The sequence below is a fragment of the Kogia breviceps genome, chromosome 8, assembly GCF_026419965.1.
Source record: "Kogia breviceps isolate mKogBre1 chromosome 8, mKogBre1 haplotype 1, whole genome shotgun sequence".
In the NCBI taxonomy this organism is placed as follows: Eukaryota; Metazoa; Chordata; class Mammalia; order Artiodactyla; family Physeteridae; genus Kogia; species Kogia breviceps.
The window spans coordinates 3,980,389-4,004,598 of NC_081317.1; the positions used below are offsets into that span (position 1 = coordinate 3,980,389).

Consider the following 24,210-nt stretch of genomic DNA (forward strand, 5'->3'; position numbering starts at 1 on the left):
AGTATTCTATCCAGGAGACCATGCACGTCCAGCACTTGGCACGCAGTAAGAGCTCAATAAATACTGTTCATGGGTGGTATTTCCCAACGGGGAGGGCACCGAGGGTCGCGGCGGTGGCGGCTGCGCCCTGGGGCTCTAAGCGCCTCCGCTGGGCTGGGCTGCGTTGGCGCCCAGGGACCAGCCCTGCTCTGAGATTCCTGCAGCTGAACTTCCAGAGGCCCGTGAACATCCCCAGGAAAGATGAAAAATCACCCGATAAATCCCGGGGCTTGCGTTTTTATCCTGTTTCTCGTTATTTCTGTGACACAGTGGATAGTGCCCTTGAGCTCGGGCCCTGCAGCCGGAGGAGCCTGGGTTCCAGGCCGAGCCTCTTGCCGGGCAAGGAAAATGAAGCCCATCTCTGCCTGTCCTCAGTACGACTCGGGTAAGGGTGCGTGTGCGAAATAATGACTTAGCACAAACAGAGGGGTAGCATCACAGGTGAGCCACCGTGTTCCTAACGGTGATTTGTAACAACAATCTGAAGACTGGAAGAGACCTGTGCCCAGCTGAGTCAGATCCCCTCTTTCAGAAATAGAAACTCATTTATATCTGGATTTCCAGTCCTACTCCGGGCCAGGCTGTGGGGTTACCTGCGGGTGAGGCAAGGTCTCCTGACGCGGCAGAATCCGTGTCACCTGGGGTGGGTGGGGGTGGGGGTGGGGGAGGCGGGAGGGGGGCCTTTCCTTGCTCCAATGAGCTGGTGGGAGACCACCTGAGCCCTCCTGGGTCCATTGGGTTGGGAGCTAATTTTAGATTCTAACTCGGAGACAAGGGGGCTGAGAGGGGCCGGGGGTCAGTGCTGTAGAGCAGACTGCTGGCAGGGCATCTCGTGCCCGGCGAGCCGTGGGTCCCACCCCTTCCTGGGCAGGGTCCCCCCATGGACGTCAAACATCAGGAAAATCAGAGAGAAAAGAGGAAAGGCCACAGAAGAACGGGCCAGGAAGGAGGCTGTAGGCGAAACTGCCGAGTGAGAGAGGCCGAGAAAGGGGAGGAGAGGTGTGGATAAAAAGGAAGGAAATGGGGGAGGCGGAGGAACCAAAGGCGAGGGGCGCTGCCCGGGCCGGGGCGGAGGAGCGATGACCCGACAGCAGCTCGGTGCCCAGTCCCGCCCGCGTGTGCAGGGACAGCACGGGCTCTTGAGCGGTAGGGCACTTGGCCGCTGACACCCGCTGATGGAGGCCACTTGGGCAGGACGCGACAGCAACATCAAGGGGAGGCTAGCGGGCTTCTCTGGCAGCCTGTTCGACTGCGTTCGGTTCAGGAAGGCACGGGCCCCTTCGCTGTCTGAATTGCAGTTTAACTCTACACAGCGGCCGGGCCTCGGCTGGCTGGGAACGTGGCTTTGTGCGGCTGTCCTCCCGGGACCAGGCGTGGCCCTGGCGGCCCCTAGAAAGGCTCCCTGTGCCTGAGCTGGGCGCGCACAGCCCCCACCACCCCGTGGCACTGTCCCCAGGTCTCCAGGTTCCCCTCCTCTGACAATGGCCCCAGCCCCTCCTCCTCCTGCTGAAAGCTGCTGAAGAAGCAGCCCCGTCACGCTGCGACAGGCCTCCGTGGCCAGAGGGACACTGGGTCGGTCCTGAGGCCGGAGCGTGGTGGGTGCGAGGTCATTGTGGGTGCGCGACAGCCCACAGGAGACACTCGCTCCATCTCCCCAGGGGTGGCCCCCCGCGGGAGGTTTGGTGCTGATGGCGTGGGGCTGTCTTGCACCCCCAGGTCCCCAGTGTAGCATGTGGTGCAGTGACCCCATCAGCAGAGGGGGTTTCGGTCCGGACAGCGTCCGCCCCGGTGGACAGACACCCAGACTCCGAGGTCAGGTGGCCCAGCTTCAGCCCAAGGCTGCCCTCACCAGTGTCCTCCAGGCTTCCTGTCTGTGAAATGGGGGTGACAGCAGCAGCTCCCCACTTCCACGTGTGGGAAGCGTCAGTGAATGTTGCTATTATTATTATTACTGTTGCTGTTACGCCAGTCGACGGGTAGAAGCCCACAGAACTCTGCGGTCTAGAGGGCAGGGAAAGAGCAGTCAAGGTGACGGGCACCGCCCCCGGGTGCAGGCAGGGGCAGGTGGAGGCGAGACTGACCTTCCGGAAGTGAGGCATGTGCCAGAGGGCATCCAGCTTCACGGGCGGCTTGTACTCCCTCAGCTGGCTGCTCCGGGTCTCATACAGCTTCCCGAGGACCACCTGCGGGCCCGAGAAAGGCCAAAGCAAGATGGTTACCGGCTCCCCGGAGAGGCCTGAGCCACGACCAAGAAAGAGTCGGGGTCGCTGGTGTTGCAGACCCGCGCGTCACTTTCCTTCTGGCCCTGGCCCTTCTCCCTGTCTGATTTCAGTGCACCTGCGCCCCTGGCCCTGCCTGGGACCACAGTGGACTTCGGGGTGGGACTGTGGGACGCTGAGAGCATGTTATGTTGGTTTCAGGTTCGGCCCTAGAACTCTCTGGGTTCTGACATGCAGCCACCTTGAGGGCAGGGGTGTGTCCCGGACGCCCTTGTAATTTCCTCAGTGGCTGACACGGGCCTGGTGGTTTCCACGGATGCCACGGTGTCTGAACGAAGAACGAATGGTTCAATGGCTTGTCGCCGTTCTGTGGAGCAGGTCCCCAGTGCGGTCTGCTCGTGGAAGAGAAAGGAGGACTCCTTTTCAGGGGAGGAATTTGGGGGCCTGGGTCAGAGCCTTCGAGGTCTCCGTGGGTGGGATCTCAGAGGCACGGGGGCGGTCCTGCTCCTCCTTAACTGCGCGCCCCGTGCCCACAAACAGAGGTCGCCAAGCCCATCATGAGGGTCCTGTAGCTCACGGGGTCTGCTGTGGACCGAACTGTGTTCCCCTCCAGATTCACATGTTGAAGCCCGAACCCCCAGTTGTGACCGTATTTGGAGATGGGCCTTTAAGGAGGTGGTTAAGGTTCAGGGAGGTCATCAGGTGGGGCTGTGATCCAATAGGACAGGTGTCCTTCTAAAGAGAAGAGAGACACCAGGCTTGTCCACACAGGAGAGGCCGTGTGAGGACATGGCGAGGAGGCGGCCATCTTCGGGCCAAGGAGAGCAACCTCCAGAGAAGCCGACTCTGCTGGCACCTTGATCTTGGACTTCCAGCCTCCAAGGTTTCTGTTGTTTAAGCCACCCAGTCCACTGTATTTTGTTACGGTCACCCCAACAGACTAACACAGGGTCCCAGGCCTCCAACCTTAGAATCAGAGGCGGAGGGCCCCTGGAGTCTGCATTTTCCATGTGTGCCCCGGGGAAGTCCACACACGGTCAGACCTTAGCCCGCGGCTGTGATCCTTGTCGACATTCAGCCCCCCCCGCCCCCAGGGGAGTTAACAGGTAAACAGGGGCCTCTCGTTGATAACTACAGCCTCAGTGTAAAGAGGGGAGCCTCACGCCCAGAGCGGGTGAGCTGGAGGATACACTGGTGCCCCAGGGACCCAGAGAGGATGGGCCGCTGCAGAAGGGGCTGTGAGAGAGGACATAGGGCAGACCGTGCACCCGACAAATAAAAGCTGAGCTGAGCTTAACTGAAGGTGCCACCACCCCATCGAACCCCTGTCATTGATTTATTTTGTTAATCAGTTATATTAATTTTCTTGAATGCATCTGTGGATAACTTCCAAGCCGTTCGGATCAGCTCTCCTCTCCGCTTTCCAGACAGCTTTTTTTTTTTTTTTTTGCGTTACGCGGGCCTCTCACTGTTGTGGCCTCTCCCGTTGCGGGGCACAGGCTCCGGACGCGCAGGCCCAGCGGCCACGGCTCACGGGCCCAGCCGCTCCGCGGCACGCGGGATCCTCCCGGACCGGGGCACGAACCCGTGTCCCCTGCATCGGCAGGCGGACTCCCAACCACTGCGCCACCAGGGAAGCCCTCCAGAACAGCTTTGAAACTTCATCTTCGAGCCAAAGCCGAGAGACCGCCCAGCCTGGGGTGCATGAGCTGGCCCTCAGGATTGGAGGGGTGAAGGCAAGTCCTGTCTCCTTTCCAAACCTCAGTTTCCTCTGCGGGAAATGGGGGTACCAATGCCTAAGCAACGGGTGCTTGTTGGATTTGTGGCGTTAGCTCTGAGCAGAGTGTCTGGTCCAAGATGATTACTCGCTAAATGGAGGCTGTTTCCAAGAATTTCCTTTGGGGTCATCATCTTCCAAAACCCAGGACATCCCGCTGAAGAGACAGGCTTCTCCTAGGACGGGGGCAATGTGACCTTGTAAATCAAAGGTCTTATCAACCCTAACAAATTGTTCATCAGGCCCTCAGCCATTGGTGGGTCTGGGTGTTCGTAGCCGTTTGACGGCCACAGAGAATCTTGGGACAGGAAGGGAACTCGGGGGATGGTTTGCACGAGTGTTTTCCGAGTGCCCACTGTGTGCCGGGCCCAGCCCTGCAGCCCCCATTTAATCTGACCCCCTTTTTGGCCCAGTGAGGTCACTGAGACCCCAGCAAAGCGGTGACTCACTCAAATTCACACACCCCCCCAGGCTGGCACCAGTCCCCAACCAGTGCTTGGGGAGGGAGCCACCCACAGTGGCTGCTTGAGGGGTGGCTCTGCTGAAAACTGAGGGGCACTGGCTATGAGATTGTCTCTCGACTCAGAAGACGTGTCTTCGGAGGCTCGGGATTCCGAGGACCTGTGACGCTCTCAGCTGTCGTGAAATAGCTGCTAATTAAAAACAGGCCTCTGGATTGGAGCCATAAAGCAGCAGCGTGTGACGGCAACGCGCCCTTGGCAACTGCTCGTTACCATAGTGAGCTGACTCCTTCTGGAGCCATTAACAAATCAACTAGACATGGGCTGCTTTAGAGGGTTATTACAACGCTCTGCTCTTCAGTGAGTGGTTGTCTCGGACTCCACCCACCGCTGACGACAGCCAGGAGGGGCCTTGGCTCCTGGCTGGGCCTGGGGAGCCCTGGGCCCCTCCACCCAGCAGCCTTTCCTGGCCGGTCCCAAGGGTGCCCGGATCCCTGATAAGACTTCTCCACTCTCCAGTTTGTCCCTAGAACATCACAGGCACTGTTGCTGAATCCTAAGCTTTCCCGTAATCGGCAAGAGTGGGACCTCACCATCAGGAAAAGCCTGGACTTTGGGGCGGGACGCACCTGGGTCCTGGCCTGGCTGGGGCCTCTGGCCGGTCACTTAGCCTCTCTGAGACTGAGCTCCTCCATCTGAAAATGAAACCAACTGAATATGCTCTGATGAGACTCGGACCTCATGGGGTGTCCGGGAGGGCAAAAGGCATGAACACGGGGTGCATGCTGGATCCAGTTCTCTGCACGGGCTCTGGAGGAGGGACGGCACTGGGGAGATCGTTGCAACAACCAAAGACACTAAAGCCGTGCTTCTAATGAAATCTATACAGCGCTACGTGAGCGTAAAGCAATTCTGATTTTACCGTCATCGATCCGGATCTACAGGAGAAGAGACCAACCTGAGTGCTCCAAAAGTCTGAACCTCAGACTATTTTATTTTTATTTATTTTTTTAAACTTTTAAAAATAAATTTATTTATTTAGTTTTGGCTGCGTTGGGTCTTCGCTGCTGCGTGCGGGCTTTCTCTAGTTGCGGCGAGCGGGGGCTACTCTTCGTTGCGGTGCGCAGGCTTCTCATTGCGGTGGCTTCTCTTGTTGTGGAGCATGGGCTCTAGGCGCACGGGCTTCAGTAGTTGTGGCATGTGGGCTCAGTATTTGTGGCTCGAGGGCTCTAGAGCGCAGGTTTAGTAGTTGTGGCGCACGGGCTTAGTTGCTCCGCGGCATGTGGGATCTTCCCGGACCAGGGATCGAACCCGTGTCCCCTGCATCGGCAGGTGGATTCTCAACCACTGTGCCACCGGGGAAGCCCTCTCAGACTATTTTAAAGGGGGTACCACGTTTAGTATCTTCAAATGCAAGTGACAACGCAAATTCACAGCTGAAGATGTTTTTCCAGGTGAAAATCCCACCTAGACACACACCGTTAACAATTGCTGGTGCTTGGCTGTCATCCTGTCCTCAGCTCAAATTTCCCAGTGTGGCCACCACCGCTCTGGGCCTCGATTTCCATGCCTGGGGACTAGGGTGACACCCGGCTCACAGGCTCGTATCCAGCGCAAATGTGATGACGTGTGTGATGTACGTGGAGTGGTTAGCACGGGGGGGCGCTTAGTCACCCACCGGAAACAAAACGTATCCTAACGTTTCATAAAACGCGTTCTTTACGGAACCCTCCCAGAAGTGGGTTTTCTCTTTGGACTTGGCCTTCCTAACCTTTTCTTCGCAGATAGACCGGGGCACGTTTCTGTCCGGGCCAGGTCAGATTCGTGAACAGTCGGGTTTCCAGATGTGTGGGCTCACACGGAGTTTGGTGGGTCCCCAGACGGGAATCGGGAGATGGGGTCCCGATCCCGCCCCAGAGGCACACGGGGCCGGTTTACCGGCGATGCCGGCAGGGCTTAAGTCGGGGTTGAACCTGATCATCACCGAGACCCTTTCAGCAAAGCAACAAGCAGCTTGACTCCCCAGCCCCGCCCCCACCCCAGCAATAAACATGCGTGGGCCAGGCGGCCTCCCTCTGAGCCTTGGCTTGGCCTCCCCCAGCCCCTCCCCTCTCTTCCCTCACACCCCGTCACACTCATCCACTCGGGAGGGAGAACTGTGTTTACCTTATGCTTTTTCTCCAGTTGAGTGGCTTTCTGGTTGGCCTTTTGTTCCTGCACCCATAGCTGCTGGTACCGATGCTGCAGCAGATCAGAGAAGGGGGTGGAAGGCCTGTGGGGAAGAAGTCAGATGGGCTTGAGGTCGGGGAATGCCCCCCTCCCCAGAGGCTGCCCACCTGGCCATCAGGGCTACGGGGCAAAGGGTTCTCCCCGAGGCTGCGAGAGTCTCCCTCTGGCCCTTCTGCAGCCGTGGAAGAAAGGGTGCCTGCCTCGTGTGAGTTGTTCAACAACCATTTACCGTCCACCAACCAAGTGCTGGGCCTGACGTGGTGACAGACTCTCTCCTTGACCAGATTTTAGGCAGCCTTCTCAGAGCCCTCTTTTTGATTAGGCCTCGTTCTTGGCCGGATGAAGTCAGCCTTAGCAAAGAACCCTGCTAAGTCAGTGCCGCTGCCCTTGATCTGATCACCTTGGCCTGCCTTTACCAAGCGTCCTATTAAGTCAGTTTAGTAAGAATCTCCCAACGCTTGACGTCTCCTTGTAGTCATTTCCCATCCACCCTGCTCCTTGGCTATAAATTCCCACTTGTGTTGTTTTCAGAATCGAGCGAGGTCACTTGCCCCTTTGCAATAGAGTACCGTCTTTCCTGCCTTTAGCCTCCACTCTGGTTCTCTTTGTCAAGGGTCTCCAGCGGAGGAGAGCTTACCCCGCGTAGAGCGTTTTGCATGTGCTCCACTCCTCGCGGCTCTGTAAAGTGCGTACTTTTATCATCCCCATTCTAAGGTCCCAGAGCGGTGGGGCAGCACTGTGTGTGAGGCCCTCCCAAGGTAACCTAACAGGTGATGAGGAAATGTTCTTTATAGGAGAACCAAAGCTAATAAAATGCAGGAGGAAGGACAGAATTGGGGGAAGAGAATCATTACTTTGCAACGCCTAACGGAATAATGGATTTAGGTAATAATCAATGATTAGGTGGAAGGCTGAAGGGGAACTTTACAATGGATGGCGCAGGCTACAGCAGCTGGACCGAAGGATCAATTTGTTCTTATTGTGGTAAATACGCACAACATAAAACTCACTCAAGTGATCAATCTTACCGTCACTGGAAGTGACAGATGTGGGGCTGGGAGTGATTAATAGGAGGTATGTAGCACCACCCACCACACACTTTGGGGGAAACAAACCCCAAAGTGAGCCCAAAGGTAATCAGACTTCTAGACCATCACTGTCAAATGGAAATACTATGTGGGCCGCCATGTAACTAAAATTCTTCTAGTAGCCGTGTTAACGAGCGTAAAGAGAAACAAGTGGAATTAATTTTACTAATGTAATTTTATTAACCCAATATATCCCAGATATTATCATGTCAACATGTAATTTAAAGATAGGAATGGGGTATTTAAAAGGTCGCTTGAAAATCTGAATTTAAATTAGTTTAAATAAAATGGAAGATTCAGTTCCTTAGTGCCACCAGCCACATGCCACGTGCTCAATAGCCACGAGGACGAGGGTGCCATTTTGGACACACAGCTCTCAGCCCAGCTACCGTGACTTACAGGAAATGCAGGGGGAAAGGGAGCATGGTAAACAGCCCCACGAGGATGCTGTTTGCCACTCCTGGAGTGTGGGACGTCCTACAGGACAAATGACTCAGTCACTCCAACAAAGGACACTGAAGAAAGGGGAGGATGGGGAAGTGATATCGATCAAAAGTGACTTAAGAAATACATCAGCCAAAGGCAACATGTGGACCTTGTCCAGATCCTGGTTCAAACAAAGCAACGGGGGAAAGGTATTTTTTGAGGGAAAAGCGAACACTAGCTGAGTTCAGAAGCCGTGAGGAAATAGTGCTGATTGTGTTGAGCGTAATAATGATACTGTGGCTGCTTTACGTCTAAATGTTAGAAATACACCTACTGAAGGGTTTGGGGGTAAAATTCTGTGTAGTTTAGAATTTGCGTTAAAAAAAAACCTCCAGCAAAAAATAAAGCACAGTAAAATAAAATAATAAAGTAAAAAAATGAAACAAGAGTGACGGAATAAATTGAGAGTGGTTGAAGCTGTGTGATGAGGGTTGATCATGGATGTGTATTATCCTATTTGCCACACTTTCGTGCATGTTTGAAATTTTTCGTAATAAGAGGTGAGAAGACAAAGAGGAAAAACCCGGGGAATAAAGCTCATTGTTTCCCCTGCTCACTTCTTTCTCCTCTTCCTTGTGGTCACGAATGGTCTTTATCACCTTCTCCATCACTCAGCTCAGGTCCAAGCTGACTCTGCCTCCTCGTATTTCTGGACCAGAGGGTCTCACATTCTACGATGCGTAAAAATCACCGGGACCCCCTCCCCAGAGGTTCTGATCCAGGAAGCCCGGGAGTGAGGCCCAAGAAAGAACAGGTTTTAGCAAATATAGGAAGTAGTTCTGATGCAGGGTGAGTGGGTTGAATGGTGCCCTCCCGAATGTTTCCATCTTAACTTCCGGAACCTGTGACTATGACTTCATTTGGAAAAGGGGCTTTTGCAGATGTAGTCAAGTTAAGGATCTCGAGATGGGATTAACAGTATGTAAATCGCTTTGGGGGGTAGGCCTTCAGTCCAATGACAAGTGTCCTCATAAAATATACACAGAATCGGAGATACAGGGAAGAGGAGAGGGTGAGGTGAAGACAGAGGCAGAGAAAAGCCAGAGAACGCCTGGGGCCCCCGCAAGTTGGAAGAGTCCAGCAAGATTCTCCACTAGAGCCTCTGGAGGGAGCGCCGCCCTGCCAACACCTCGGTTTCAAACTTCTGGTCTCCAGAACGGCCAGATGCAAGAAAAATACATTTCCGTTGTTTGAAGCCGCCAGGTCTGTGGTCACTTGTTACGGCGGCCCCAGGAAATGAACACGTGGCGGTTCCTCAGCCCGCACTTTGGGAAATGCCAAGAGAAACTGCGGTGCAGGTGCGTGCTGTCCAGAGAAGTTCCCGAAACCAGACATCACCGGGTCTTTCACAGCAGAAGGAACCTTCCAGCAGCGTTTTGCAGACCGTCACGTGAGCGTGGATCACGGGGTGGGGTGGGGTGGGGGGCTCTTGTTCGAGGCATGTTCTGGTTCGAAGGGTCTTCTGGGGCATCTGGAGAGGCTGTGCCCAGGACCCACCCTTCGGGGCTTAAGGCCTCATCAATCATCCAGGCCTGGGCTCTTACCCCCCCGAAGTCCCACGGAGTCGCAGACCACCATCTCTGAACAGGAGTGTGTAGACACCGTGTCTGTGGAGAGGGCCCACAGCTTTCATCACATTTTCAAAGGTGCAGATGCCCCCGGAAAAGTTCAGAGCCTCTGTTCTTCCCCTGTGACTTTATTTCACAGACGAGGGAAGGAGGAAATGGAGGGACTGAGCAGTGACGCTGCTCCCAAGGCTCACATACAGTAAGGACCCGAGACTGCGAACCTGGGGCTCCTGGCTTTGTGTTTTATACGGTCTGCACGGCGGTCTCTAAAGTCTTTGAAATTGTTGTCAACACTTTAAAACTGGGAAACTTTACATTAAAGGAACCCAGCTTTCCAGATTGTCTTGAAGATGCATACATTCTGGCCAAGTGGGTCTGCATTCCTACATGGCAACAATTGGCTTGAGCGGAGTATCAAGTGTCATTTAGCCCAAGTCCTCTCCCTTCCCTATTGTCCTCCACTGCCTGCTGGGCCAGTCCAAGTGTTGGATTTTGTGGCTCCAGAGCCAGCCACACAGAGCTGGACTGGACCCTGACCGTCCTCCTCCCGGCCCCCTCCCGTTCGCCCTCCCTGTCTGCGCGCCCGGGACAGTTCACCTCCCTTCCGTGGGGACCTCTTTGGGACTAGACTGACCCGGGACTCCGTTTGAGTGGAGCTTCAGTGGCTTTGACATGCCTCTTGAGCTCAGAGGTCTCTTTACAGGGCAGCCTGCAGTGCGTCTACAAACAGTGGCCCTTTGTTTTCCTGTTCCCTTACCCCTGTGGTGACTTTTATTACTTAATTATTACACACCCCATGCTTCTGAGCAGCCTAATTTATAGCCATGCTTTCTAATGACACGAGATGCGTAATCTTGCAAGGTCTACCCCAAGAGGCCATTCACAACAGAAAAGCTATTTTCCCAGCAGCCCCCACTGCCCACATCACCGCGAACCCACCCTCGCAGCCCTCCTGCAGCCTCGCTGACCATCTTTGTGTCCTGCTCCAGCCAGCGGTCCTTATGACTGGGAAGAGGCGGGCGGGGTCGGGGGGGTGGGGGGGGTGGCGCTCAGAGCAGGAGAGGAGCTCGCAAACCTTGTAAGTTACAGCAGCCTCGCCCTGACTGCTGCCGGAGGCCCAGCAGGTTTTGCTCATTTCTGCTCAGGGTTCATTAAATCAGATAAAAAGGTGGAGGGGCTTGTCTGACATGGGGAAAACCCAGGACTAAATCGTATCACATCATCCCTTGCTCAAAATGCCCTTGACAGCCTCCCACTTCTTAGACTCAACCTAGATGCCGAGCTATGGCGGCAAAGCCCTTCCCTCCCCCAAACTCCTCCCTGACACTCAGCATCTCCTTTGCCTTCAGGTCTCAGCTGTTTGGTCACCCCCTCAGAGGGCTTTTCCCTGACCAGTCCATCCTCAAACGGCCCTTGCCAGGTACCCTCATGAGCAGAAGCTCTCTTGTTCATTTGTCGTGGGCTTATAACTGGTCTTGGTCATTGAATATCAATGCCAGCAGGCATGGTCTCTGTGTGATGTGAACTGGCGTGGCGCTGCTCTCAGTAATTATGCTTTGTTGAAACAGAGAGGAAGGGAGGGAGGGAAGGAGCCAGAGAAAGAAAGATTAGGCAAGATTTTAGGAAATATACTTTCCATAATTCAGGGTATTATAAATCAGGCTCTACATGAGTTGTAAGAAATGTAAGAGAGTGAATTGGCGGAAATTGTAATCCAGTGAAGAGGAAGGATAGCCTTTTCAACAAATGGTGCTGGAACAATTGGACATCATGAACAAAACCAAAAACAAACAAAAACCTCTTGACCCAAGTCAAGAATGAACTCAAACTGGAGCACAGATTTAAATGTAAAACTGTGAAACTTTTAGAAGAAAACATAGGAGAAAATCTTTGGGACCTAGGGCTAGGCTAGGTGATGAGTTCCTAGACTTGACGCCAAAAGCATGATCCAGGAGAGAAAAAACAAGGATAAATTGAACTTCCTCTAAATTAAGGACTCTTGCTCTGTGAAAGAGTCTCTTGAGAAGATGAAAAGATAAACCATGACTAGGAGGAAATATTTGCAAACCATGTATCTGGCAAAGGACTCCTATCTAGACTATGTAAAGAGCGCTCAAAGATCAACAGTAAAAGAAATAAACACAAAGAAACAAACACTTGTATTAGAAAAGGGACAAAACATGAAGAGACATTTCATCAAAGAAGGTATATGGATGGCAAATAAGTACATGAAAAAATAGTCAACTTCCCTCGCCATTGGAGAAATGAAAATTAAGAGCAGAATGTCATGTCGTTACACACCTCTTAGCACCGCTGAAATAAGAAATACCTAGTGACAATGCCAGAGCAAGGATGCAGAGAAAATAAACTGCTTATACATTGCTGGTGGGAGTGTAAAATGGTGCAGCTGCTCTGGAAAATGGCTTGTCAGTTTCCTAGAAAACCAAACATACACCTACCACATGGGCCCAGCAGCTGCACTCCTGGGCATTCATTCCAGAGACATGGGAACTTATGTCTACACAGACACCTATACACCGATGTTTGTAGCTGGAATATCTGTAATATTTCCAAAGTGGGAACAGCCAAAATGTCTTTCAATGGGTGACTAGTTAAACTGTGGTCCATCGGTACTATGGAACACTATTCAATAGTAAAAAGGAATGGACTATTGATACAGCAAAGACTTGAATGATGTCAAGGCCATTATGCTGAGTGAAAAAGACCAGTTTCACAAGGTCACCTACTGTATGATTCCATGTATATACCATTCTTGGAATGTTCCAGGGATTAGGGAGAAGGGTCACTATGTGAGTATATGGGGTGGGGGGGTCTTTGAGGTGATAGAACAGTTCTGTGTCACAATTGTTACACAAATATACACGTGATAAAATGCACGGACACTAAACACACAAAGGAGTGCACGTAAAACTGGTGAAATGTGGGGAATTTCCTGGCGGTCCAGTGGTTAGGACTCAGCACTTTCACTGCCCAGGGCACGGGTTCAGTCCCTGGTCAGGGAACTAAGATCCCTCAAGCCGCGTGGCGCTACCAAAAACAAAACAAGACAAAAAACAACTGGTGAAATCTGAATGTAGTCTGTGGATTGTACCAACATCAATCTTTCAGTTTTGATACTGCACTATAGTTATGAAAGATTTTATCATTGGGGATAACGGGTGAAGAGTCAACAGGAGCTCTCTGTACTATTTTTACAACTTCCTGTGAAGCTGTAATTATTTCAAAGTAAAATCGTTTTTCAAAATGCAATCAAGTATGCTAGAGGAAAGCCTAAACTGTCTTTCTACTTTATAGAAAAAATAGTACAAAATTATTGTCATACAAAGAGGTGATCAAAGAGTATGGGGCCAAAACATGTAGGGAAAAAATGCATATGGGGTGTGACAGGCAATTAATCTTTTTAAAATGTGTTATTTTTCTGGATTTTATGCTTTATGATATTTGTCAGCTAATTTAAAATTTTAATTTGTTCTGATTTTTTTTTCTCATTCTACTTAAGCATTCCGTTTTATGCCTAAATTTGTATTCATGTTGTTGAACTTGTTTTTCTTAAAGGGACCCCCCAAACTTGAATTAGCTCCTGGTCCCACAAAACGTGGAGCTGCCCTTGAGAGCAAGTAAAATGTTTCTTTTAATCATAAGAGCGTATTAGGTATAACTTTATGCTAATAATGTGAAACCAAAACAAAATGGGTGATTTGTCCAGGAAAATATAAACGATCAAAGTTGACTGAAGTGCTTATACAAAATGTTAATAGAGCCACGGGTACCAGGCCCGGGTATGTTCACACATGCACCCTCCCAACCTTGCTGAGAACAGTATTCCAGGACTTTCCAGAACTTTTTATAAAAAAGCGTCCCACTTAAAAATAGATGACCAACAAGGACCTACTGTATAGCACAGGGAACTCTGCTCAATATTATGTAACAACCGAGGTGAGAAAAGGATTTGAAAAAGAATAGTTACATGTATACCTGAATCACTTTGCTGTACACCTGAAACTATCACAACATTGTTAATCAACTACGCTCCAATACAAAATAAAAAGTTAAAAAAAAAAAAAAGAAAAAGAAGCTTCCCACATCATGTTATGATCCCAAACTGAGACAAGGAGAATGTCTTGGTCGGTCTCACTTAGAAGAGCAAATGAAGGGCTTCCCTGGTGGTGCAGTGGTTAAGGATATGCCTGCCAATGCAGGGGACACGGGCTCGAGCCCTGGTCTGGGAAGATCCCACATGCCGCGGAGCAACTAAGCCCGTGTGCCACTACTACCGAGCCTGTGCGCCGCAACTACCGAGGCTGCATGCCACAACTACTGAAGCCCACACGCCTAGAGCCCATGCTCTGCTACAAGAGAAGCCACCGCAATGAGAAGCCCGTACACCACAACAAACAGTAGCCCCCGCTCTCCGCAACTAGAGAAAGCCCGCGTGCAGCAGTGAAGACCCAACGCAGCCAAAAATAAAAATAAATTTATATTAAAAAAAAAAGAAGAGCAACTGAAAAAATACTAAGTGAAATATTACCAGATCACATTGGACAATGTGCTAATACCGGAAGGGTCTGTTGTAATGCCCTCCACCCACCCCCGAGCCACGGAGTGTGGGAGCTGAGGCAAGGACCCCAGAGAGCAGCTCACCCCCTGCCCCCTCCACTGAGCTTCCAAGGCAGGAAGGAAAGAAACTGTCCCCCAGGTGAAGCTGGAACTTTCGATGATTACACTAGACTGGACATATTAACTAGTGCACACAGACGGCCTTTTGTAACTGGAAGTGAGCAGAGAAGCCACGGATGCCTGAGACTTCACCCGGGAAAGGGGCTGGGAAAGCAGCTGAGCCTCAGAGCAGGTTCAAACAAGGCAAGGGCACTCTCGTTCCCGATTCCCCCGCCCCTCCCACTTGTTCACATTTATCAGGAAACGTTAGCTAGCTACCAGAAAGAATGAAGCGGCCACGTGTGCAAGAACCCAGAAACATCTTCGAGACGTAGGTCAAGTATGAAAACAGGAAGGTGGGGAGAAACAGCCACGCCTGCGTGAGTGCATCGGCACAGGTGTGAGGGTGGAAAAATGACTGGAAGGAAAAGCCCTCAGAGGATGGTGCTGGGGGACGGGGCCAGACGTGGTAAGTGGGGTGAGGGGCCCCTCCCCCTCCAGTCTACTTGCTGGCTGTATGTGACTCTTTCCCGGCAAATAGAGCAAAACAAGGAACCCACACCTGAGAGGTCACGTGACTCGGCCAGGGCCACAGTCGGTGATGGCGGTGATGGATCTGGGTCTGAATCAGTGTCGGGATGCCAGCTCACTGCCTCCATCCCCCGTGCCACCCCACCACGCACAGCTCTGCAGACCTCACACCAGAACTGGCCGGGCTCTTTGTTCTTCGTCCTTTTCACCACAAGCAGCCGAGGGTGGCCAGGCCTTCTGGGCCCCACTGGTCCAGCATTTTCCCCATACTCAACCCTTTGCATCTTTAGGAACCATTTTTCTTGTTTTCTTCTGCAACTATTTTTTTGCTACCCTAAAATGAATGAGTTTTGCCACAGGCCGAAAGCCCCTGTGGTCACAGTTACAGCCGTCCGACCTGCAGCTCTCTTTGGAGGAGCTGGACGGGGATCACTCAGAAGATCTGAATGATTTATCCTCACTAAATGAGCTGGGAAAAGTGGGAGTGGGGAGGCCGAAGCCCAGAGAGGTCAAATGGCTGGCCCAGGGTCACACAGCACGCTCAGTAGCCCAGCCTGGACCCCCCCACCCCACACCCCTCAGGCTACGCTGTCTGCAGCCAAGAGAATGTGAATCCACTTCCAAAAGGGCTCAAGGGGCTGCCAGCTAACCAACTCAGATAGAGGCCAAACCTGGGGCTCTGGCTACTCTCATGTAGGACCCCAGACCTACCCAGACACTGTCCTCCCTCACCAGACCCTCCCCTCCACATAGGAACTGAGGCTTTGGCAACGGTGCCGATCCGATGCCGTCTTCCTCAACGCCCACTGGTGGCTTCTCCTTGCCCCTGGGGTGCCAGCGCAATTTTCAAAGGCCATGGCCTTGGGGTGCCGTCTTTGCACCCGTGTCCTCCCAGGAGCCCCCTCACCCTCCCCGGTCACTCCGTCCCATACCTTGGGTGTTGGCCTAAAGGAGATGTCCCCTCCCCATCCCGTGGTCCCTCCCCGGGACCTCCCTTAGTTAGCTCTGTCGACTTCGCCTTCCCTGCTGCTCTTTGCACTCGGGAAGGTATTTTTTTTAAAAAATATTTACAGTGATCGACCGATCAATTCAGTGTCTGCCTTTCCCATTAGGCTCTGAGCTCCATGGGACAGGGATCGTGGCTGGACTGTTCACTGTGCGGCTTGGAGAGTCTGCACTTTGTAAAAATGCTGAGTGGCCCCGGAAACCTTTAAAGACCCCTTTCCTGAGGACACTGACCTCCTCAGCTGCAATGCCCAAGAGGAGGTCTTTGGCAGAAACGAGCTTTTCCTTGGGGAGCCCAGTGATGGGACAGGGCTGGCCCTGAGTCCTGCAGAGAGGGTCCAGGCACTGAGGCCAAGCCACGGACCTCTTGATTCCTCTCTCCATCATGGGGGCTCAGTTATTGAAGCAGGTGTGTCAGAGAGGATCCTGGATCCTGAAAGGAGCAACAGTGGGAATTCCTCACCCCACCCCCACCCCCCAGCCCCACCCCGGAAGCAGAGGGCACAGTCAGGACAGGTGACGCAGGGGCAGCGGCCCCTTCCCAAAGATGAATTAGGGGAGCTGTGCAGCAGAGAAGAAGGCTAGACAGGAGTTCTTCAGTGGATACCCAGGTGTATAAATTCGTCAAGACTCATCAAATTTTACATGGACCGGGACTTCCCTGGTGGCGCAGTGGTTAAGAATCCGCCTGCCAATGCGGGGGACACGGGTTCGAGCCCTGGTCCGGGAACATCCCACATGCCGCGGAGCAACTAAGCCCGTGCGCCGCAACTACTGAGCCCACGCGCCTGGAGCCCGTGCTCTGCAACAAGAGAAGCCGCCGCGACGAGGAGCCCGCGCATCTCAACGAAGAGTAGCCCCCGCTCGCCGCAACTAGAGAAAGCCCGCGCGCAGCAACGAAGACCCAACGCAGCCAAAAATAAATAAATAAAATAAATACGTTTATTAAAAAAATTTCTTTACATGGACCATTTCATTATCTATAAATTATACCTCAATAAAGTTGTTAAAAAAAAAAAAAAAGAACTAAGAAGACAGATTGAGGTCAAAATAGCCCAGGCAGGAGTCGTCACAGAGGAAGGTCTTCGCGAAGGTATTAGGGAGCCATGGATGGTTTCTGAGCAAGGGAGGGGGAGGGCGTCATGACAGCCACACTTTGGAACCGTTGCTGGTGGGGGTGGCGAAAATTAGTGGGAAGGAAGGGAACGGGATTTGAGGACCCAAGGCCACTCCAGGGGGAGGAAAGACACAGCAGAGGAGCTGCACATCTTGTGAATGGGATCTCAACTCTGTACTCACTTTACTCATTTGTCCATCCATCCACCCCTCTGGCCCACCCAGGAGCAATAACCAGCTCCCCGTGATGGGCCAGGTGTTATGAGGTGTGGGGACACGCCACGGGGACGTGCTCTCTGCACCCTGGGGTCCCAGGGCACACAGCAGCAACACTGATAATCATCACAGCTCACACTTCTTCCTGCTACCTGGATCCTTAGGACACTAACCTCGAGACAGATACTAATACCCTCTTTTCACAGAGGAGAAATCTGAGGCCCAGAAGAGTTCACACGGCCAGTGGGTGACATATTGCATTTGCCTGGGAAGCCCTTGAGCGTATCCACCCTGCAGCCCTGCCCCCCTGCAGAGCAGAGGGCTAATTGTCAGCGCGGACGCGGCCATTGGAGCTCAGAGGAGAGAGCAAGTGAATTGAGCAAAGGGCGTGGAGCAAGGAGAGTCCCCTCTGAGCCTTTTGACGGGTCTTGGGGGATGGGCGGAAGGTGACTGCGCTGAGAAATGAAGCAAGGGGGGCTCGGCATGACCAAAGATGGGAGTCAGGCCTAGCTGGCACCACGCCTCGCAGCCCTAGACCCGCCCGATGGAGAATAAGAGCCATTCAAAAATGCCTCCCAGTTTTTCAATGAGCACTTCCTACACCGAGCCCGCTGGCAGCTCTCCAACTGCCGTCTCCCCGACGCTTCCATAACCTTGAAAGTGAGGGCGGACATCCCTGCCTTCAGGTGTGGAAAATGACAAAGCAGAGCCGTCAAGCAACCGGCCCGCGGTGTGGCTCACGGATCACGGAGCGGGCCGGGCGGCAGAGCCAGCGTCCCCACCCAGCTTCCCCGGCTCTAAAGATGCCACAGGGGTCCCAAGAGTCAGGCTGTGCACTCCGTGACCCCCACGGCAGCTCTGAGTGACCTGGGCCAGCGAGGCCACCGCCGAGGGCTTCGACAGATCCTTTGCTGATATAACCTGGCAGGAACCGGTCGGAAAAGTTCCTCACGACCCTAACGTTCCCACTGACAACGAAACCGTGTCCAAACTCAGGCTGGTAGAGCGGAAAATGGAGAATAAAATGAAATGAGGGCAGCGCCTACTCGGGGTTGGCCTGCAAGAAGCTTCAGATAAGTTCCATCCAATCCATCTGCTGCCGCTTCGCGATTGATGACCCCAGACCAGGGGTTGATCTCCGACGAAGGAAGCTGAGGACAAGCAAGGGAGGTGGAAATGATCATTTGCAAACATTAGGCTGACACTCGGTGCGTGCGGGGGGGCGGCGAGGGCTGACAGCTCTGATTTGCAGAATCGGTTCCTCTCTGCCAAGGAGGGCTCTGTGGATTAGAGGGGGCCCCTTTCATGGCAAACCCACCTTCATCTTGGCTGCTCATTAAAACTTTGTGGAGCTGGAGAACTTGGCGGAAGAGAGGAAGCTGGAGGAAGCTTCTGAGGGACATTAGGTACACATGTGTTGAAAGGTGTTTGAGAAGGGAGCCTTGGGTCTGACAAACCGGATTTGAGTGCGGCTCTCCGTTCACAGCGGGCTAAAATAATTGGTCATCAGTGACTACTAATTCGGTTTAGTAGCCAGAGGCAATTTTTTTCTTCCTGGAAAATCAATGACAGCACGGAGGTCTGTTCAACGCGATTCCGCTCAAGACGGGTCCTTATTTGGCGCTTGATGCTTCTTCCAGTGGAGACAGCTATTTTGTTAAAATAAAATTAAAATCCATCTCTAATGTACCAGCGGTCTGCCGCTCCCAGGGCGGCTGGAAGAGGCCCTGGTCCCAACGCCGGCACAGCCTCGAGGGCTCAGGAGTGGATGGTGGCCTCCGGGACCGGCCGCACGTCCTCGGTTGGGTGTGAAGTGCAGAACACGCTGTAGACCGCTGCGGGGGGGGGGGGGGGGTCTGGTTTGGGAGGAGGGGAGAGGCTGGAGGGCTGGGCTTCTCCGGGCTGCTCTAAATCAGAGCCCAGCCCACAAGGGACACCCGACAGCGGCACCATCTAAGGAGACACAACTTCTCTTCCATCTGCTGGAGGTGTGACGGCACCGAGCAGTGAGCCCCAGGGCCCCAAGAGGGTCCCTTCTCCGCTCCACCTGAGGCTTCCCGAACAGGCCCATCCGTGGGCAGGCGACCTTAGTGACCATGACCAAGCACTTTGCGTGCGCCTAAAGTAGCACCACTGTTTCTCGTAATAAGTGATTCTGGCTAACATTGCCCACAGGCTACCAAAGCCACAGCTAAAGACTTCTTTCTTTCTTTCTTTCTTTTTTTTTTTTTTGCCATCGAAATTTTTATTGAGGTCGCTGGAGATTCACATGCAGTTGTAAGGAATAATACAGAGAGAGGGAAGAAAAGAAATACAGAGAGACCCCCGTGTACCCCTTGCCCCGTTTCCCCCAGTGGTGACATCTGGCAAAGCTAAAGAACAAAATCGAAACCAGGATGTTGATGTTGACGAATCCACCCATTTTTAGATGCCTCCAAAGTGGGTGGTGGTCACTGGTGTGTTTGCTTTTAGGCAATTTCATCCCATGTGTAGGTCTGAAGACTCAGCGCCACAGTCAAGATACAAAACAGCTCCACGGAAGCTCAGGGATGCCCAAGGATGCTTCCTAACCTCACCTACCTCCCTCCTTCTCTGCACCCATGGGCCTGGGATGCTTTGTTTCCATCCTTAAAACAACTCTACCGGACGGGAGCTATTATTATGTCGCCCCCATCTTGCTGATAAAGAAACTGATTGATAAAGAACTACTGATATTGCTATTGAACTACTGATAAAGGATTCAGTGAGACGGAATAACTTGCTTGGGGTCCATATGTGGCGATACTGCAGTAACGGGCTTGCGAATAGAAGACATGCTCAGTTTGGTCCGTAGTGTTTAAAAGTTCTTGTACACAATATACACATTTTTAAATCAGAAGAACTCACATAAAAATCCCGGCGGCTGGCTTTCCTTAATGAGGCCTTAGATCATCTGGTAACGCTGGGCCCACATTCCCAACTGTCAATCACTGGCTGGAGCTGCCACCCTTCGACCTGGAGTCTGATGCAGTCCCCACTGCTCCCTGTTGCCTCACACGGGGCTGTCTTCGCCCGTTGACCTGCCAGGCCTCTGCAGACATGTGACGTTGTAACCCCAGCTCCACAGCACTTAAATAACAAAATGCTTGGTATCTCTCTTCCTTCCCAAAGGCTCAAAGAACTCCTCACTGACCATTTTGGTTTGTTTCTGACGTAGCAGGAGACAGTATTGGCCCCACTTACAGATGGAGAAATGGAGGCCCACGGAGACGGTACGCATGAGCTCAAGGTCAGCACAGGAGCAGGAGGAGAGCTGTGTTGAGTCTGGAGTCTTCAGGCTTCAAGGCCAGTTGTTCATCTGCTGTCTCCCCCAGAAAGGGGGCGTTGGGAGGGGCGGGGAGGGGTGGGAGAAGAGAGGAAACTCCCTTGGAGGAGGGAAGGGGTGATAAGGCCTGAAGGGGAAAACTAGGGCTAACTTGCCCATTGGTGCCTGGGCCCCACGACACTCCTAGGGACCCATGAAAATGCTCCAATTCCTTTTAAAATCAGAAGAAAAAAAGAAAAAATAATCCAGCCTGGACTATATTCATCTTTATACCAGCACAGCCATAAACTAATTTAAATTATTATTATTATTATTTTTTTATGGAGGAAGGGAAGTCCTTCCTGCCCTGGAGCCGGAAGACACAGGCCTCAGCCTCGATCAGAAGTTGCAGTTCATACTGTCTCTCCTCCCCTCATCCTGTTGAGGCCAGAGATTCTCCATCTTGTGGGTGAATAAGAATCACCCAGAAACCTTATTGAAAGTAGAGCTGCCTGGGTGCCACTGTCAGACAGTCTGACTTGCCAGGCCTGGGCTGGGTTCCAGGCATCTGTCTTGTTCCGAGGGGGCACGCCCCGCCCCCTAGGGGATCCTGGCCGCGTGGTCCCTGGCCCCCTTTGGGGGTTACAGCTCTGACCCTCTTCCTGGCAGAGGCCCCTCCAGCCTGGCGGCCACCAGCACCTCTTTATGGAGTGGGCTGGCCATCGGCTCTGGTCCCAAGGGACCCCTGCAGCCCCTTCATCCTCTCTCACCCCCACCGCCTTTTTCTTAATTGTCCTCCCTTGGCCTGAGAGCTTGTCTTTTCTAACTAGCCCGGAGGAAGGGGCGGTAATTGAGGTGCAGCCTCTCTCCCTGGCAGGACTCTTAGAGCTAATTAGAGGCGAGGACCTCTGGGCTGGTGGTTATTTTTTAATTGTTTGTGGATCCAACATAAAAGCTAATGACAGAGGAGGGGGGCTTAGTTAGCAGCACACCCCTGACTTCTAAATTTGTCTGAGAGGTCATTTGCAATTTGTTAACATTTTTCACAAGGGTGAATTCAATTAGCGGTGCCCGCACTGGCGCCCAGCGGAGAGTGACAGGACGTGCAGCGTGGAGCTGGCCGGGCTTTCGGGGAGCTTCTCCCAACCTTGAGTGCCTGAGCCCGAAACCTGGGAGCTCTCCCTGCACCCCCCTGGATGCATGCCCCGCGCCCAGCACAGCTGGCTGTGACTTGAGCCCCTCTGGAGAGAAAAGGCTCAGCCGAGCTGAATGGATGTGACTCAGGAGGAACGATCCTCCAGACCCCTTGGGAATCTGTGTGCAGGGGGATCCTGGCATCTGGGCAAACAGGTGAGTAGCAGATGAGGCATCCCTGCCAGGGCGTATGAGGGTGGTAGCAAGAGCATTGGGAGAAAGATCCAGATCCGCTGGGGCGTCAGCATAAACTGAGGAGGTCCCTCTGCAGCCCGGAGACTCTGCGTATGGACCACGACCCCAAGGAATCCCGCACGCGTGTGTGCGGTGCGCCGGGCGCCTCGTCTTCATGGGGGAAACGAGAAGCAAGGTGGGTGTTCGCTGATGGGAGATGGGTGTGCCCAAGGTGGGTGATTTGGACGGCGGACCCAGTGACTTTTGCAAACATGCAGAGTGAAAAAGCAAGTCACCACGCAAAGTGACTTAAATGCTATGAAACCACACTAAAGAATATGCATTATTTAAGGACATCTAAGGGTAGAGCAGAAGTGTAAACGTGTGGGTGGAAAGCATGCCCCTTCCAACCCTTAGGATGGTCCTCAGGGAACAAGGGTGTGGCGTTAGGGAGAGGTGACAAGGGGCTTCAACCTGCGTTTGCTGTATTTTATTTCTTTAGTAACAATCAAAACAGGATCAGAAGCAAAAATGGCCAAGTGGGGACATTTGTTAACTTCGAGTGGCGGGTTCTTGGCAGTTAGTTATGTAGCTTCTGAACTTTTCTATTTCTTTTTTTTTTTTCTTTTTTTGAGAGGTTCCTCATAAACACAAAAGAAAGGGGCTGGCAGAAACATCTGCTTCTCAGGAAAGCATTTACACCCATCACATTTTGGGCGATTACAATTCTTGATTGATTACAAAGCACTTTTATATTTTTCATAGAAACATAATGTAACAAGACTCCAGGGGCAGCCGTTATAAATAATAATGCTAAAGGTGGTTTTCTCAAAAGCCAATATCTAAAATGCAGGACTTTCTGACTTTAAGATGCTTTGGTGACTGTAGTGGGGTGAGTGGTGGGAGACCCCCCCAAAAAAGATAGGTCCTGGTTCTAAGCCCCAGAACCCAGGGATGTGAACTTACTTGGAAAAGGAGTCTTTGCAGAGGTCATTAAGTTAAGGACCTTGAGATCAGATCATCCTGCATTCCTTGGGTGAAGCCTAACTTCAATGACAAGTGTCTCTATTTGAGACAAAAGAGAAGAAGACACAGACACACAGAGAAGGAGGCCACCTGAAGCTGGAAGAGGTGAGGAAGGAGTCTACTCTGAAGCCATTAGAGGGGGTACAGCCCTGTGACACCTCGATTTTGGACTTCTGGGCTCCACGTCACAGAGAATAAGTTTCCGCTGTTTTAAGCCACCAAGTCTGTGGTAATTCATTACAGAAGGCCGGGAAGAACGATAGCTGAAGCTCAGCGCCGGATAATTCTGCGCTCGGGAGACAGGCCGTCTTCAGCCTTAGCATATTGGCCGTTCCCGACATCGGGGGTGGATCTCGATCAAGCTGTCTATTCTTTCTTATGCAGTCAGTCAACAAGCATTTATCGAGCACCTCCTACATCCCAGGTCCTGGGCACAGCAGTGAGCAAAGCCAGGCGTGGCCCAGAGTCTCCCTGGGCCCTCTGTCCCACCCTCCTCTGCCCACCGCGATATGACGTACACCGACTGTATTGCTATTTTACCCGTCTGTTGCCTGCTTTATTTTGTGTCTTACTTCCTCTCTGTATCCCGAACACCCAGCGTAATGCCCAGCACGGGTGGGCACTAAATGAACACACAGCAGAGGATGGAGGTAATGACGTGGTCTTTGAGATCAAACCCCAGGATAACCACCTTCTGGCCACGTGATCACGGATAAGCATGTCTGGGCCTCGGTTTCCCCAGCTGTAACATGGGGATAAGAGAGTCACTACCTGGGAATTCCCTGGAGGTCCAGTGGTTAGGACCTGCTGCGCTCATGGCCAGGGCCCGGGTTCGATCCCTGGTCGGGGAACTAAGATCCTGCAAGCTGTGCGGCGGGTCCAAGAAAAGAAGAGAGTCGCTACCGAACGTGTCCCTCTGAGGGTCACATGAGAGGCTGTGTCTGGGCCCGTAGGAGCTGGAGAAACAGACGCTGGTATTATTATTCGTCAGAACTAGTGCGGGGCACCGGGGATTTCGGCATAAATAGCTGGCTTCGTCTATGTGGCTTCCAACGGGGCCAGGACTGAGCCAGGCCCTGAGCTGGTCCTCGGCACGACACGCACATCCTGGGAATTCCTTG

At 52.6% G+C, this 24,210-nt stretch overlaps 1 protein-coding gene across 1 annotated transcript in view; it reads right to left on the bottom strand.

Moving 5' to 3' along the window:
• Positions 1-24,210, bottom strand: part of CFAP77 (cilia and flagella associated protein 77) — a 134,807-nt gene that overhangs the window by 20,925 nt on the left and 89,672 nt on the right. Inside the window, exons 4-5 of the mRNA XM_059071488.2 lie at positions 6,663-6,768; positions 2,121-2,222 (exon numbers count right to left, since the gene is read on the bottom strand). Coding sequence (XP_058927471.1) covers positions 2,121-2,222; positions 6,663-6,768 — 208 coding nt within the window. The remainder of the gene's footprint in view (positions 1-2,120; positions 2,223-6,662; positions 6,769-24,210) is intronic.